A 16,972-nucleotide genomic window follows, 5' to 3' on the forward strand; every position below is an offset into this window, starting at 1 on the left:
TCTGTTGGAAAGAAACAAAGTACATGTTCTAAAAAGGGAAGCAGCGTGGGCCATATGAATGTATGAAAACACAACTATATAAGAGGGCAATTGTTTTCTTTGAGCATTGAGGGAAGAAGCTTAAATTGCAGAGCCGAAGGACAAATGCCTGTTAAAATGCAAATATAATTTAAAATTGCAACTAAACTTTCATGGAAGAGTTTCAGAAGTGCTGGGACTAACAAACCCGCAGAAAGTTAGGATCAATTCTGCTTTTTCTCAAGATTTTAAAACTGAAAATATGCACATGAAAAATTCTCTGCTTCCTAATTTTTAAGATCTTAATCTATGTTACTTGATGGATACCTTGTACAGCCAATTTCAAAATAGAGCTTTAACCCATGTCTGCCCAGCCCACAGGTGTACACATTTGATCCCTGCTGTGGATATGCAAAGTTGGATGGAAATGGCTTAAGAGACAAACTTTGAAAATAAAGATAAATTAATGTCCCCCATGTAAATGTACTATATTCTTCAACTTGTAGTATAATCTATACACACTGTCTTATTATAATCTAGTATGGGAATGAGAATACACAAGCTGGGGTGGTAAATCCTGCAATATAATCAACGCAGAAACTTTCACTGCAATATTTGACAATCGGTTTGCCTATGAAGAATTTAAAAAACGCTTTTAATTGGCTAAAAATGGCACCCTGATTAACTAGGCAACAGATTAAAAAAAAAAAAGTTATTTAATACAGTAACTTGCTGTGCGTGGAAAGTAGCATCTTAGGAGACACATCTTCACTTCTTTCAGACATGCAGGAAAAGAATGCCCCTAAGGCAGAGCCAGCTGTGACACCTGAGCGCATCAACTAAACACAAGTATGTTCTTTTCTTATTCATAAGGATATTTTATGCCATTTTAATAAATTCAGATTAAAACTCATATTATTAATCCACAACAATTCCTTTCAGGTCTAATCACTGTTCAGTTCGCACGTATCTATTTGATGCAAGAGTTGGAGGGTGAAAAAAAAAGAATGGAACAATGTAATAGAAAGTGATTTTTAATATATAATTTATATATACACACAAAAGAAAAAAGTACCAAATAAGTGCCATATTGCCCACTGCATTCACATAGCTCCCCACAAGAAACACATCTGAGCCATTTTTTTTGCATTAGCCCTATAGGGAATAGGAAGATTTGTGCTCCCTCCCCCTTCAAAACCTCACTTTCTTCTCCTGCATAGCTTTTCCCAAGGTGGGCACCAATTGCTCACAGGCTACACATAGGGCAGTTGCTGCCCATTTAAAAAAAAACAAAAACACGTCTTTTCTTTAAAAAGATTTAAAGCAATAAAATAGCTTTTTTAACCATCAAGAAAATAAAAAAGACCACAACAAAATGCTTCCCCAACTTGTTTTTGTTTGTTTGAAACAAAACAAAAAAGTAACTTCATATGCATTTTTTTTCCGCATTAAAACACTTGGTTTTCCCTTCATTCCTCTGCTGCAAAAGAACAGACTTTACAAAAGCCATCTTGCCTTCTCATAGCCTGGACGTTCCCAATTAGATGTGGCTTCAGACAAAAGAGTTGAGCAAAATAAACCCTGTTTTCAAGCCATATCAGTTTTAGGAGAAACAAAGGTTGGTACTGGAACCCCATTCAATTCAAAGGGGGGCAGTAATTTGCCAAAATTAGAGTCAATGGGGACCAGACCAAAACAGTAGCAAGACAAATTCATACAAATGCCTGCAACCAGTTCAGTCCACAGCTGCTGATGAAGATGGGATTTCTTGGAGTCAGGTGAAGTGGTAATGCACCAAACATGGTCTCTCCAAAGAAAAAGGAAACAACAGCCAACATGGGGCTAAGCAATCCTTCTCCGTCCATAGGAAGGAAAATAAAGGTATCATCGGAACCTAATTAGATGCTTCTCTTAACCGTCTGATATGTCTGCTTACCTCTATAGGAACTAGGTCAGTGATCAGTTGAGGGAACATTTCCAAAATGGCAGCCACACACCCACTGTACTACGCAACACCTAACTGCAATAGCACACAGTCTCTGTCACTGAGTGGAGGCTATACAGTATGGTGTGCCTAGGTCCATTTATCACATGTACTTGCTTTTCCCCAAACATCAGCACTTCTAGTGCAATTTTTTTTCCAATATACACTTTGCCACTCAAGGGCAAGAACCCTTTAAAATGTTCTAAAGGCTCTGGGAGTTCCTATGACCAATCAGTACTTGTAAAGAACCATTTCCCCCATTTTTCCACCTGTACTTGCTAAGAAAGGGGGGGGGGACTGCAGTGCTCCCCTTCCATTCCCACGCCAAATTCTCCTCAATGATCATTTAGTGATTAATACACTCCTTTCATTTGCTGGCTTGTGATAGGATAACTTGTGTCCCCTTGTTAGAAAGGCCAGAGCAAATACTCCTGGTCCCAGACTGCTACAAAGACATGCGACTAAAGTCACTTAGCATAAACAACAACTGGTACAGGGGGGTGGGGAATAGGGAAAGTGGGCAGAAAACATAAGCGGGTTGGACAATTTTCTGGAACTATGGTTATTTTTTTTTAAATCACAAGATGGGGAAGATCCATCTGTCCCCGCCCCTCTGATGCCCAAAGTATTAAAAAGTCTGGACCTTGCATTAGAATCATGAATGAATGGGGGCTGGGGGGGGGGAGACTTGGCACTTAGTAGCAAAAGGCCCACAAAGGTGTGTTTCTAGAGGAGTCTTGGAAGGAACTTCCAATTCCAGGAATCAGCTCCTGTTACTTCTTCCTACTCATTGGGATCCTGCTCCCCCTCCTGCAGGGAGGTGGATGAATACAGAACCATTTCCCCCTTTACTTCAGGCACCTATGGTGGGTTATATCTCCATAGGAAACCACTTTCCCTGGCTATTATGGGAGGTGAAATGGCAGGGGAGGTGGAGGAAACAAAGCCCCTTCCCCGCCTTCTCTTTGGCATCGAAACCACAACCCCAATGTCCTATTTCTTGGGAGTACCTCAGAGCTTGTTACAACCCCTCTTAATTCCAGCCAGACAAAGCAATTTGGCAAATGAGAACTGTACCCCAAATGACAATCCCTCACCACAAAAATAAGACACATTCCCAAACTTCACAGTGAGAGAGAGAGAGAGAGAGAGAGAGAGAGAGAGAGAGAGAGAGAGAAGGACAGAGTGGGTGTGTTGAGGGTTGCCACAATAGAAATGCATTTGGGGGCAAGCCGCCTCCCTCACTGGAATAGTGTTGCTGCTGTGCTTTCTGAACGTCTTGGCAAAGGGCAACGCAAGAGAGACAGAGAAAAAGAGGGGACCCCTCTGAAAAACATCCAGGCAATTCTGGAAAAAGTAATAGCCCCCTTCACCAATAAAACCAAGACATCAGCTTTTTGGATCCACAAATATAAAAAGGTGGGGCCTTTAACCCCTGCTGCAACCTCCTGTCACTGGGTTCTCTGGCTGATCCCAGGAGAGGCAGAAGGCTAACACCAAAGAGTTTGTTTTCTTTACCCCAGAATAGCACCCACACGGGCCCAGAAGGGGGCACTCCAAGTTAGGCTTTGCTCCCAATAAATAAAAAATAAGTCTCTTATGGGGTAAAGTTACCCGTCCCACATTTCCTCTTTTCAACACCATCAAGGATCCTGTTTTGGAGATTGTAGGGGGGTTTCCCTTTTAGGAGGGTGTGTCTAAAATTTGGAGCAAACAGAGAAAGAGAAAGAACCAATGAACCCCGTGCTGCCTGAGCCCAGCCCAATGGGTCCCTTTGTAGCCAAGGCTCTTGCTAACTGGTGGGGCCTCCATTCAGGAAATAGGTGGTCATCTCGCCTTTGCCTTTGACCTTGATGACCCCACGACACTCCAGCTGATAACCTTTGGCTGCCAACACCTGATAGAGGTCCGTTGTCACCTAGGAAAAAGGAGACAGAGGTTAGAGCAAAGAGGATGTAAAAACAGAAACAGGTGGCCTTCAAGTTCCTGCTTGTTGTACATTTTCTAAAGATGTGTCATTACTTTATGAATTCAATCTGATGTAACGAGGACCACTAACTTCAAAACCAAAAGGATTCAGGAAGAATGGCTGTGTACCCATGGCTATTTGCCCTGACAGGTAAATAGAACAGCATATTTCCAGATGCTGGGGACAAGCAGGGAGGGCTATTGCACAAACATGCCTTGTTTGTGTAGTTCCAGGAAGCATCAAGGAGGCCAGAGTTGGGAAACAGTATGCTGAATTAGTTGGACCACTGGTCTGATCTAGTAAGTACCCTTTTAAATTTGTATCATACTATGACTCTTCCAAAGTGATCAGCAGAGGGAGCCAGAGGGACAGTCCTATCAATATTTCATTTATTGGGGGGGGGCGGGGTTATTTCCCAATCTCATAGAGGTCTCCAAGGCAACTCCCTGAAAACAACACACACACACAAACTAAATTAGTTCTCCTTTTCAAACAGAACTATCCGCCTCATCTGGTATCCTCTTCAATTCTCAACAGTGCCCTCCCTCCCACACAAAATGGCTGCCAGGAAAACTGGCACTAGATAAGACTTATGACAGGGGCTCCTTCTTCAACAGGTTACAGATCTAAACACGGCCCCAGCAGCTGTCTATCCTGGTCTGCAGCAGCTGCAAGGGATAGAAGAAGGCAGGGAGGGCAGATGACAAAATAGCAACAGTTCTCACATTGTTTTCAAGCTGCTGGTTCTTTAAAAAATAAATAAATAAATCCTGCAAGGAAGCATGCAGTGCTGGCCCTTGCCTAGAGAAATTGCTGGCCATAAAGAATAGTGTTGCATGTTCGCTTAGAAAAACACTCCTGTTATCCTGAATTGCTACTAGCAGGAAGAAGCTCAGCAGCTGCTCAAAATCCTGCTATTGTCCTTTTACGTTCCAAACAATCTGGGGCTGGAGCACTTGCCTCTTCCTCTACAGCAGGGGTTCCCAAACTGTGGGTCAGGACCTACTTGTGAATCACAACCTGATTTTTGGTGGGTCGCCAATGGGTGATGGAAACATCAGATAACTAATTGCCTCAAGCCCTGAAGTTATTTCAAAATCAGATGCTGTAGCTGCTAATTACCCTCAAGGACCTGACCTCCTGCAGTTTGCAAGCATGCGTAAATGTAGGGAGATAAATGTTTGAGAGTCTTTTTCTGTTAGTACAAACAAGCAAGCAATTTATTTCTTGATCTCCTTCTTTAAAGGCTGGTAAATCTGGGTGGGTCCCGATAGAGTGTCATTTTAAAAAGTGGGTCCTGGTGCTAAAAAGACTGAAAACCACTGCTCTACAGTATGTCCCTCTTTGCACCTTAAGATGCCTCAAGCTGCTCCACCTTTGAAGTCCAGCAGGAGGCTATTAGATCCAGAACCTTCTTGTTTTAGCACCCTTCCTGGGTTACAATCTCCTGAGGAAGGCTCATTTGGCCAACTCCCATCTGCCTTTTAAGAGATCTTTTTGTTTGCTTAAAAGCCTTTCCTTTTTATAAAGGTGTTTGGCTATAAAGACAGTGGATACTGGCCTGGTAGAGGGAATACTAGGTGATGCTGATGCTTGTCCAATGGGATTTGCTGTTTTAGGGTTTTATCTATTTCCACATATGGCACACTCTCTCTCTCTCTCCATGCTCAAGATAGACCACACCATTGCAGCTCTCACCTGAATGCGGTCGGGGACCCCAGTGCTGTCCATACGGCTAGAGACATTCACAGTGTTGCCCCAAATGTCATACTGTGGCTTCCGGGCGCCAATCACCCCAGCCACTACTGGCCCAATGTTCAGCCCTAGGGAAGGAAATTGTAGAAGATGGAGAGGAGTCAGTCAAGGGAGAACAGCCAACACATTTATCCCAAGACCACCTACTCTCTCTCCAGTAGGAATGTTAACCTCCCACACCCCAAAATCCCCAGGGCTCCACTGACCAATTTTCATTTGGAAATTGTTGAAAGAATGTTCATTGATATATTTCATCTGTTCCATGAGTCGCATAGCATAGTCTGCGAGTGCTGTGATATGGGAGCGACCCTCACGATCATAAGTGCTGTCATTCAACCCTGATGCTGCCATGTAGGTACTGCCAATGGTCTTTATCTTCTCAAGCTGCCTGAACTGTTCTTCGCTGATAATCTGTAGATGGTAGGAAGCAAGCATCAGTTCTGATCAGTGCCAGGAAGGACACTTTTTGCTCAAGATTGCATCACTGTTTTAGAAGGCCCTGGCCAGCAGAGACTTCATTCTGTTCCTGAGTTTTAACTTTGGCAACTGTCTCCCATTTCACTCTTACATAAAGTTGGTCAGACCACTTCTAATGCAGAAACTGAACCTTCACCATGGAACATGTTCCAACTGGAAAACTTATTTCTGAATAAAAACAGATATAATATTTTAGGGCATGGGGGATTGTTCCAGAAGTGCTCTCATTAGGTTATCTGCAAAAAGACTTTTCATCTTCAGGGTGAAAATCTGAGTTTGCAGGTTTGAAGCAGAAGTGCCCAGCCTTCTGCTTCAGCTATGCCCAACCCTGATGGCCAACTTTCCCCCTGCTGCTTCTGCCAGATCTCTGTTCAGCTGATAGGGTGAAGGATCTGAGGTAATGGCACCTTTAAAATGAAAAATGGTGTGCTGGAGATCATTCTGTGGTATCACTTTTGAGCCATGCAATTCCCGGTGGGCAGATAATGCAGCCTATTGCCCAAGCATTTCTCTACGGGACCAAACCAGCCAAAAATTCTAAGGAGGTCTTTGACCAACCTAATACAGTAATGACTTTGGTCTGATTAGGGAACAGAGAACAGACGAAACCAGAAGTGGATCATAATCTTTGGTTTTAGATTTTCCGAGACTTGGAGAGCCCTGGGAAGGCTTCTGTGGGGCTTCCCGCACTCCCAGGAGGCTGCTACTGATACCAGTGAGTAAAACAAAGCCCCTGTCTCCTCTGGCAGCGATGTGATCCTGGGGATTGCTTTGCTTTATTCCCCCCACCTTTCACTTAAAGGGGCAAAGACAGAGCTCCTCAGACTGGAGTGTTGCAACACTCCAGTTTGAGAATCTATGAGCAAAGCAACATCATGGTATTGCAGTACTAAAGAGAAAAAGCAATGGACCTTCATCACCAGCTCCTAACCTGATCAAGAAGGGTACAGCAAAATAACTACTTCCAAAGCAAAGTATGAACTCAGACAACTGGTTTTTATCCCTCACCTTAACAAGGACTTTCTGCAATTACCCAAAAAAGGAAATCAAGTGAAACAAGGTTATCTAAAAGGACCTAATGAACGACACATCACACACTGGACAAACTAGATTTTCACAGTTTTTCCAGGGTATGGTGTGGTCCAGCAAGAATTGACTCAACATTTGCAAGCAACTTTGATCACTCTAAGTCTACAATATTCCATCAGCTCAGTAAAACGTCTGGATCCCCTCACCCCAAAGAAACTGGTTTACAGAAACCAGTTTACAGACTTTACAGTCTGCTTTACAGACTTCCCCCCACCCCCAAAGAGACCAGTTTACAGACTTTGGAAAATGAGCAATGGTGCAGGGGAAGAAAGCCACACACAGTACAAAACATGCTCCTTCTCTTTTCTCCTCCAGCAAAATCAATGAGAAACTCCCCCTCTCTCGGCCCATGGCAACTCTTCTAACTCTCTCTGGCAACTCCCCTCTTAACAAACTCCATGACAAAGATATGGAGTTACCTCATCAAAATCAGCAATTATTTCATTGAGCAGCCGCAGACATTCAACACCTTCATTGTTGGCTTCCAATTCAACATAGAACTCTGAGAAGTTGCAGATGGAGGCAAACATAACAGCAACACACTCGCATGACTGGTGATACAGCTCGTCATTGAGGCGCTCACGGGCCAGGAAGTGTGCAGCAACATCCTTGGGCAAGATGTTGTGCAAAAGCCGACGGTTGTAGGCCTGCAGCTCTTCCATTTCTTCTTTCTCACCTGTAGCCTGAGATTGGTTGAAAGGAGGGAGAGAATTAAGACATCAGTTGTACAGGCCTTGTAGCTTCTTTAATCAACTCAACTTTCTCCGTTGCATATTCTACAAACAATTCTGCTCAACAGTTGAATGCTGCAATCCCTGTAAATTATGCAGTCTGCAATTTTGCATAAATCATTTTCCCGCTTGTCATGGGGAAGGGCAAAGAACAAACCACAGTAAGTGAAGCCTACTCTCTGACCACCAAAAAGCCCTGCTCAGCCCCCTTCCCCACCTTTGGATACAGATTTCACCACACAATGCGCTCACACACTTTTAAGCCAGTCACAGACTTAAGGGACAGGTGTCTACTTAAAAAAAGGGGGGGAGGTTCTCTCAATAATACATTTACTCCCATAAGTGCCCCCTTCACCCTCCCATTAGGAGGCAAACATGGAATTTGGAACCTACATTTGCATTTTTATGTGTAGTTCCATCCTAAATCAGAGTCTATCAGAAATAGTTGACAGTTTATTGTTCCTTTTTTTCTAGTCCTATTATCCAGCACCCTTATTCCTGGATTTCAATCCGTCATTATTTCCTAAGTCTTGGTTGAAACAGAAGCAAAAAATAAAAATAAATAAAATAAAAAACCACTCTTCCGCATGAGGAGGAGATGCCTCTTCTAAGGCAGCACAACCTGTACCACCCACCTGTTTTTTTTAAAATAAGTATTTGCAACGTTTATGTGCAATAAAATATTATTTGCTCATTAATCAAGAGCAGCTTGAAAACAGATATATATCACACTGATAACTAGGGCTACAACACTTAGACTTTAATTTTTAATGATACAGACTTGCCTAGGAGTAAGTCCCACTGAATTCAATGGGACTTACATTTGAGTAGCCATGCACAGGATTGTGGTGTTAGTTCACTGCTAAACACTTAGAGCCCAATTCTATCCATTTTTCTAGAACTGATGCAGCAGTGCCAGTGGGACGTGCACTGCGTTCTGTGGTGGTGGTGGGCAGTCAGTAAGGGAACATTTGTTCCCTTACTTCGGGGCTGCATCAGCACTGGAAGGTTGGATAGGATCCTTAGTTTATTTACTATTCAGACACTTGTGTCTTCATATAATATTTCTTAATCCTTGTGCAACATATAAGAAGTTGAGCATAACAAGACATAATTATAGTTCCAAGGTTTTATGATGGCTGTTTGTTCCCCACCCAGCCAAATTAGGACAATTCCTCAACATCAGGACCAGTTAGGAAAACCACTTCCTCTTCGTCTTATTCCAGCCTAGTTTTCAAATGAAACCAGCAATCTTCAGAGTTGCGATATCTAGGGTAGCCCATATCTACCACCCTTGACATGTACACTTTTGTTTCCTACAAAGCTGGCACAGCAAAGAGCAGTTTAACAGGTTCTAGGATTTCAGAGATTTTACACCAACTTGCCTTCTTCCTGCTTGCAGCTGAAAAAAGGCTTGGAGGCCCACTTGGGAGACTAAGGGCGCAATCCTGACTGTGCCTTGGGCTGGCACAAGTCCCTTGTGCTGGCCCAGGAGGATCACAAACGTGTGCCTCCTTGAGAGTCGTCTGGGCTGGCACAGGGATACATGCTGGCCCATGGAGGCTTAATCCAGCCCCCGTGAAGGGTTGCATCGGCCCAGGAGGGCAGGTGGGGAGCGGGAGGCAGGTCTGGGACCTGGCTGTTATGCTGGATCCCAACCCTGTTTCCCAAGTGGAGTGGGTGCAAGCTGCTCCGTTCTCCTCATGCCATCTTCAGAGGTGGCGCAAGTCCGAGGAGACCCATTGGAGCTGTGGTGGCTTATCTGGCGGTAAGGGGAAGAGTTTCCCCTTGTCTCCGGCTGAGCCACTTGAGGTCCCAAACTTGCGCTGGATACAGCACAGGCCTCATAGCCTGCCTGTTCCAGCGCAAGATAGGATTGCGCTGCACAGAAGGCATGTCAAGAGTGGAAGAGACAACAGTTTTACTTATAGTGACCCTTGGAATTCACCAGCAGCCTACCCCCATTTCCCCCCACCCCTGCAGAATCCCTGCTTTTCCCACTACCTGTTTTTTCCAGAGGAAGTCTAGACGGGCTGTAGACTCTACCTGCTGGGCATGCAGATAGAGTGCCAAGGCAAAAAGCAGCAAGATGACTGGTGTCATGTACTGTAGGGCCACTTTTCTTTCTGCAGGACTATGGGAAGAAAGGAGAGGGCATGGAAGAGGAGAGGGCATGGAAGAGGAGAAAGAGTAAAGACCAGTTGTTATTCTGCAATCATGCCATCCTATAGCCCTGCCTGCAAAATTTGCTCCTCCAGCCCTGCTGTCTTGAGTCACCAGGGGATCCCCTGCTTTCCAAGCGACAACCCTTGCTCATTATCCCTTGCTGCCCCTTATGCCTGAAGTGTCTTCCCACTTCTTACATGGTATCACCCCTCAAAAGCCACCTCTTCCATGATGCTTTTGGCCTTCATCCCGAAGTCCAAACAAGTCTAACAGAATTTGCTCACATTCATCCCATGCTACCACTGCCTCCCCTTTCTTTGCAACATTTATCCAGCCTTTCCTCAGGGGCTCAGGACACACACAGTTACCCCAACTCCATTTAATGCCAAGAACAACACTGCAAGGCAGGTTAAGCTGAGTGAAAGGAACTGGCCCAAGATCACCTGGTGGGCCTCATGGTCAAGTGGAGATCTGAACCTGGGTCTCTCTAGTTCTTTAACAATGGAATCCATTGACTTCCCCGTGTTATCATCCTCTTCCTTCTCTCACCAGCCTACCTTTAATTATAAACTCCACAAGACTAATACCCATCTTAGGTTATGTTATGCTTCATACACGCTAATTATGCTTTGTAAGTAATAATAGTGATAAAGCTGCAAAAACACCACAACCCAACATATGAAGATGCAAAAGGGTTCTGAAAACCCAAATAAACCACTAACCTATAAAGTTGGGACCTAGAGAAAACAGCCTTGAGGGAACTAAGTGGAACTTCCCTAACTCACTAATTGCCAGGAGACAAGAACTTTAAGCCTATTACTTCTGATCCTAAGTGAAAAAGAAAAAAAAATACACAGAGACAGTAAAACTTTTCAAAAGCTTCAGAATAACCCATCAGCCTTTAGAAATCCTCCATTTGTCTCCCACTCTGCCCATTATTTCACTCAGTCTCTCTCTGCTTCCTACTCACCAGACTTGGATATCCTGGGTCTCATTGAAAGAGGACCTGTTGTGAGGAAAGGAATAGAAACATTTTCATAGAGAAATAGTGTTCCATTTTGTAATGTAAACCACTTTGGGGGATATTCTATACCTTGCTTCAGGCATATTTTGTTTTCCATAGATACAGATTGGTTTGAGACTGAAGGATTCTGAAAGTTCACAGCGGGCCTGATGTTCAGCAGGGCTCTTTCAGCACATTTAAATCCTCCTTTGCTTCCTCAATTAAACAGCTATCAAACCAAGTTATTTCTCCCTGAATAGTAATCATGACAATATCATTCTATTATTTCACTTACCCCCAACACTGACTAGAACTCTGGTACACAAAATGATAATCTAACTTTGACAAATTCCTACCTGGCTTCCCTTTCCATCTTTCAATCCTCTAATTTTCAGCTAGAACTCAGTTGCCCAAATCATTCACATGATCTGAGAAACAAGAGAGTTGTCTGTTCTCCTCCAACTACTGGAGAACATTCACATCCACTTTCACATCCAGCACATGGTTCTTTCAAGCACATTACAGCCTTGTTTCCCATCATCTCCCTACTCCCATCTATACAAATCTATAATTCATACAGCCTATAAATTATAGGTCACATAGTTTTCCCCCATTTTCTTGTTTTGCCTAATGCAGCCGCAGACCTGGAAGTGGAAGACTACCATGGGGAAAACTCCCTCCTAAACTCCCTCCTAAAAATGCACCCATCCATCCCCCAAGCCAATTTTCCAGATTGCATTATCCATGGCTACATTTTGTGAAAACACTGGAGACAAAAAAAAAATGCACACAACTAAGCATCCTGTGTAGTCTGGTCCTTAGCCTGCAAAAGGTCTCCTCTCTTCTAAAATAACTCTACCAATTCTCTTTGATTGCCCCTTACGCCTAGAATTCCCTCTCAATACACCAGTACACCCATATGACACCATCTCTCTCTCTCTCTCTCATTCTCTCCCTCTTCCCCCCCCCCCAAAGTACTTGCCTTGGAGCAGATACTAACTGTTAAATAAAGCACCTCTGATGGCTCTATACACAACCATTACTATTTACAATTAAAGTCTGCAGCTGGACATTCACCTCCTCTCCATTACTCATGCTCCCACTTACAGTTACTCAGAGGACACTGGGGCCTAGGGTTAAGCTAGCTCTTCTTTCAAATCGTGGAAGTGGGAAACTCTTACAGGGCATTAGCAGCCACCAGCAAGTCGTAGTTGTCAAACAGCACCCCCTGGGGGCCCTCGGCCACGGCGAGGTACACAGCCTCCATCCCCACCAGCAGAGCCAGCTTCCCAAGACTGCTAATGTGCAAGAAGACGGAGCATGCCAATAGGCTCAGCAACACTGAGTAAGTGAAATACTGCGGGGAGAAATGGAAAGAGATATCAGAGATTACTTACAAAAGCTAAATATGCTCCCAGAAGCCTACACTCATCCCTCATAACAAGCACAGAAGTGCACCCCCCCCCCAAGGGGCTTTTTTTTGTTTTTTGCATACAACACATAGTTACCGTAGCTACTCGCCTATAGTAGGTAAAATTTTTGTCAAGTAATCAAGCTCTGCAGAGCTTTTCAACTCTGAAAGGTTTGGTTTCTTGCTCAAGCGGGTCATTAGAAGCAATGCAGAGATTAGTTCCTATAGTGACTTTTCTGGGAAATTCCAGCCAAAGTTAACCTTTTATTCTCCTCTGTTCCATTTTGCAAATGTTGTTGCAGCCTGGTTCTGTTTTGCAAAGGCTTGCATTTAGCAGAGATCTGTTTTTTCCAAACACCAGGATGGGATCCTCCTTTCCATCTGAAGCAAAGTCCAAGGCTACAATTCAATGCACCATTACTTAAGAACACCACCCATGGAAAGCAGTGGGTCTACTTCTGAGTAAAAAGGGTTGCAAATATATGCAGCTGCATCTCTCTGCTGTGAATTGAATAACACTCTCAGTTATGTGTTATGGGTTGTATGTTGTACGTAGAGCTTCTGGCTTAACACACCAGACACCTGAAAGGTGGATTTGATTCATGGATCACCTGCAGTGGTTCCCAACCTTTTTCACTTGCATATCCCCTGGCAGCCCATTTCCATAAATTGTACCCTTCATATTAGCAAAATGTTTGTAATTAATAAAACAAGCCCTCATCTTCTCTATATGAAAGCTCCTCCGTTCCATTTTGCTGCTGCAACCTGGTTCCATTTTGCAAACTTTGCAGACTTCATGTATTCATCACAGTGTTTTCTCTTTTCATCTGTTTGAAAAACAGAAGACACTGCCTTTGCACTATTTTGCACCAGAAGTGTGCTGAGAAATTCTGGCTGATTGATCACTTTCTATATTATGTTTCAGCTTTTTTACTGTGCTAGTTTTCAATCACTGATTCATAGATGAATTGATGACCAGAAACTAGCTATTGACGGGGCTTTCACAGTCAACTAGCTACCTTCCTTCCTGCCTTGCTAGCCCTGCTAAGCATTCCAGAGCACAACCTGCCTTTTTCTGCCATTATGACATTCTTTTTCAAGTAAAGGTCCTGTTGTGTGCCCCTGGGAGTACATGAATCTCAGGGTTGGGAACCACGGTTCTACTGGCATGTTGTTTACAGTGCACAGATAGTGTTTACAAAACGGTGGTGAAGACCAGAATTTAAAAAGAATAAAAATGTATCTTATGATCTTTTACTATGTTTTTAATAAATTAGAGACTATACAGTTCTTAGGTAACAATTTGTGGTAGATTATTTTTCAGGATCTGGCCTCGGGTAAAATCAGACAAAACTATAGTCAGAAACCCCCCTAAGTTAACCTTCTATTCTCCTCCGTTCCATTTTGCTGCTGCAACCTGGTTCCTTTTTGCATAAAATCAGTCAAAACTATAGTCAGACACCCCCCCCCCCAAATTTATCCGAGGGTCATAGAAAATTCCATGATCTTTTGCTCAAAACCTGTCCTCGGCGCAGGTGTCTGCAATGAATTTGCAGCACTCATGGGCCACGAGATATGGTAATGGCCAATACCTTAGATGGTTTTAAAAGAGGTTAGACACATTTCTGGAGATCTATCCTGTCTATTGGCAATCAGAGTTAAATGGAACTTCCAGGTTCAAAGGGAACATGCCACCAAATAATAACATGGGAAGGTTGCCGTGGTGAACTTTTCAGAAATATTTGGTTGGCCACTGTACAAAATAGGATGCTAGACTAGATGGACACATGGTCTGATCAAGCAGAGCTTAGATTCTTCAACTGTATCTACAGATACCTTTCCCCACACCATTTTTATTTATTTGCCACTTTTCAAACTCAAGTAGCCTCTATGGTTCGGGCAGACCCACTGTTACCCCAGCTATCAAGGTACTCCCCACTTCTGGGGAGCAGCAGGGATAGAGAAGAAAAGAGACAGCAAAGAAGAGCATCTTCAGAGCAATAAACAGAGAGGGTCAAGTCACAGTTATCCACGCTCCAGTAATATAAGGTTGGATTGCTGCAAAGCAGTGGTTCTCACATTTAGCACCGGGACCCACTTTTTAGAATGAGAATCTGTCAGGACCCACTGGAAGTGATTTCATGAGTCAATGTGACATCATCAAACAGGAAAATTTTTAACTATCCTAGGCTGCAATTCTACCCACACTTACCCAGGAGTAAGTCCCATTGACTATCACTATTAAAAGAATATACATAGTAGTTTGTTAAAAGTACAGGTCTGTAACATTTCTCCAAATGCAGTCCTATGCCATGGTAGCATCAAGCCTAATATATTAAAAATAAAATATTGAAATTGAATGGGGACCCACCTGAAATTGGCTTGCGACCCACCTAGTGGGTCCTGACCCACAGTTTGAGAAACACTGCTGCAAAGCATTGTATATATAGCTATCTTTGATATTGGGGCTCTCTGAAGTGCACTTACCTCAGGGAAACTGCAGTTGGAAGCACCATCCCCCTGGCAGGGCAGAGTGTCTGATGCCAATGAGTAGTTGAGGGCACGGAGATGGCAGGGTTCCACAGCAGCAGAAGTGATGTTGAAAAAACTGGCTGCGCAGTCTGTGAGCCGGACCCGACTGCAAGCAAACTGAGTTGAGGAGGGGGAAAAATGCTGGCTATACAGGGCTGACAAGTAATCCATCAGTGCTCCAATGCTCTGGAGCAACCCAATCTTAGACTTCTAGCAGCTATCTCAACAGCCCCCGCGGCTCTACAGCCAGAGACACACAACAGGCTTTTCAGAGAGTAGAAGGTGAGTTTGAAAGAACTGCTGCACACAGTGTGTACACTCAAGCCACTTTCACTTCTGTTTTTTGCACTGTGTCAGAGACCTGCAACACTTGCTCTACTATCTCCTCTGGTTAAACAAGAGAAGTACGTGTGTCCATGAGAAGCAATGCCTCTCCCAAACTACTTTCATCTCTCAAAAAAATTTGTCTGTCTCCATCTTTTGAGCTCTGTGCCTTCTCTTCACACCATCAAACCCTATTCTGAACCATCCCCACCATGCAAGGTTACACAGACCCAGCTGAATTCTCCATGCACCTTCCCACCCCTCATACCATGTTGATGAAGGCAGACACAAAGACAAGCAGGATAGCAGCAACACCGGTGATAGTACTGTTGGTTCGGGATTGGATAATCTTGTGGGAGACACGCTGTAAAGCAGCTGGAAAGGGCTGTGGGGAATGAGGAAAGATGGTATGAGGAGCACTAGAAATCCTGGTGCTGCCTGGGACCGCAAAATGCCGCCCTCCAACAAGCTCATCCACCGGGGGCCTTCTGAGAGCCCTCAAAAGACCTTAAATGTCTCTTTCGGTTTTCACCCAAAAACAGAAGTTTGAAAATCAGAAGAGGCTTTAAAGGCCCAATGGAAGCCTCAGAAGGCCTTTGGAGGGCCGTGAGGCCTCTCCAATCCTCCAAAGGCCTCCACACTGGGCAAGGAAGGTGGAGAGGGTGAGGAAGGTGGCAATTTCCCACAGGCGTGGTACCCTGGGTACCCCCCCCCCAAGTATGCCAGTGATGAGGAGGAGGGACCCTGCAATTACTAACATCTCCACCTGTTCTGGTTAAGACAGGTGTGTCCAAACCTTTTAGCAGGAGGGCCACATCATCTCTCTGACACTGTGTCAGGGCCAGGAAAAAAAAGAATTTACATTTCAAATTTGAATAAATATATGTAAATGAATATATTAGAGATGGAACTTAGATGAATGAATGAAAGTCTTGCAATAGCTCAAGCCTATAAAAGGCCTTGCACAAAGCAAGGTCAGCCTTTCCTTTGCTGCCACTGCTACATCACAGATGTGAAACAGCAAGCAGTGGAGGGAGCCCTTGTCCCATAGCTCATGTAAGAGGTTGAACAGTTGGTCGGAACACTGAGAGCAGCTGCATCAGGCCAGCAAGGGCTCCAGCAAGTCTCTGGAGGGCCAGAGGCTCATTGGAGACTGGGAGCTCCCTGAGGGCTGCAAGTGGCCCCAGGACCAGGGTTTGGGCACCCCTGGGTTAAGAGGCTGGAATTGGCTAGCCCAAAGCAAGGGAACAGCAGTGAGTTCCACCTCCCCACACTAACCTGGTTACACAAGAACCAGGTATTAGGATTCAAAACCACAGCAGGTACTGACCCTGAAAAATACTGTATGGGCTTTAGGCTGTGCACCATTACTCTTCCCTGACCAAAATCAGAAATGACAGATCAGCCAGGAAGATTCAGGACAGCAGGTCAGGAAACAGATCCTTTGCAAGACATTCCAGATCAACACATGCTCACTGGTCTGAGCATCTAGGGCAGCACTTCTCAAACCTTT

General features: G+C 44.2%; 1 protein-coding gene across 2 annotated transcripts in view; it reads right to left on the bottom strand.

The window, feature by feature from the left end:
• Nucleotides 1-1,036: 1,036 nt before the first annotated feature.
• ADCY6 (adenylate cyclase 6) overlaps nucleotides 1,037-16,972 on the bottom strand; it is a 52,710-nt gene continuing 36,774 nt past the window's right edge. For both annotated transcript variants that reach the window (XM_066613358.1, XM_066613359.1), the window contains 9 exons: nucleotides 15,728-15,844; nucleotides 15,091-15,252; nucleotides 12,374-12,549; nucleotides 11,160-11,195; nucleotides 10,028-10,157; nucleotides 7,712-7,975; nucleotides 5,933-6,137; nucleotides 5,670-5,794; nucleotides 1,037-3,920 (listed from right to left, as the gene is read on the bottom strand). In XM_066613358.1, coding sequence (XP_066469455.1) covers nucleotides 3,795-3,920; nucleotides 5,670-5,794; nucleotides 5,933-6,137; nucleotides 7,712-7,975; nucleotides 10,028-10,157; nucleotides 11,160-11,195; nucleotides 12,374-12,549; nucleotides 15,091-15,252; nucleotides 15,728-15,844 — 1,341 coding nt within the window. In that variant the 3' untranslated portion in view covers nucleotides 1,037-3,794. The remainder of the gene's footprint in view (nucleotides 3,921-5,669; nucleotides 5,795-5,932; nucleotides 6,138-7,711; nucleotides 7,976-10,027; nucleotides 10,158-11,159; nucleotides 11,196-12,373; nucleotides 12,550-15,090; nucleotides 15,253-15,727; nucleotides 15,845-16,972) is intronic.

This window comes from Tiliqua scincoides, chromosome 2 (assembly GCF_035046505.1).
Source record: "Tiliqua scincoides isolate rTilSci1 chromosome 2, rTilSci1.hap2, whole genome shotgun sequence".
Lineage (NCBI taxonomy): Eukaryota > Metazoa > Chordata > Lepidosauria > Squamata > Scincidae > Tiliqua > Tiliqua scincoides.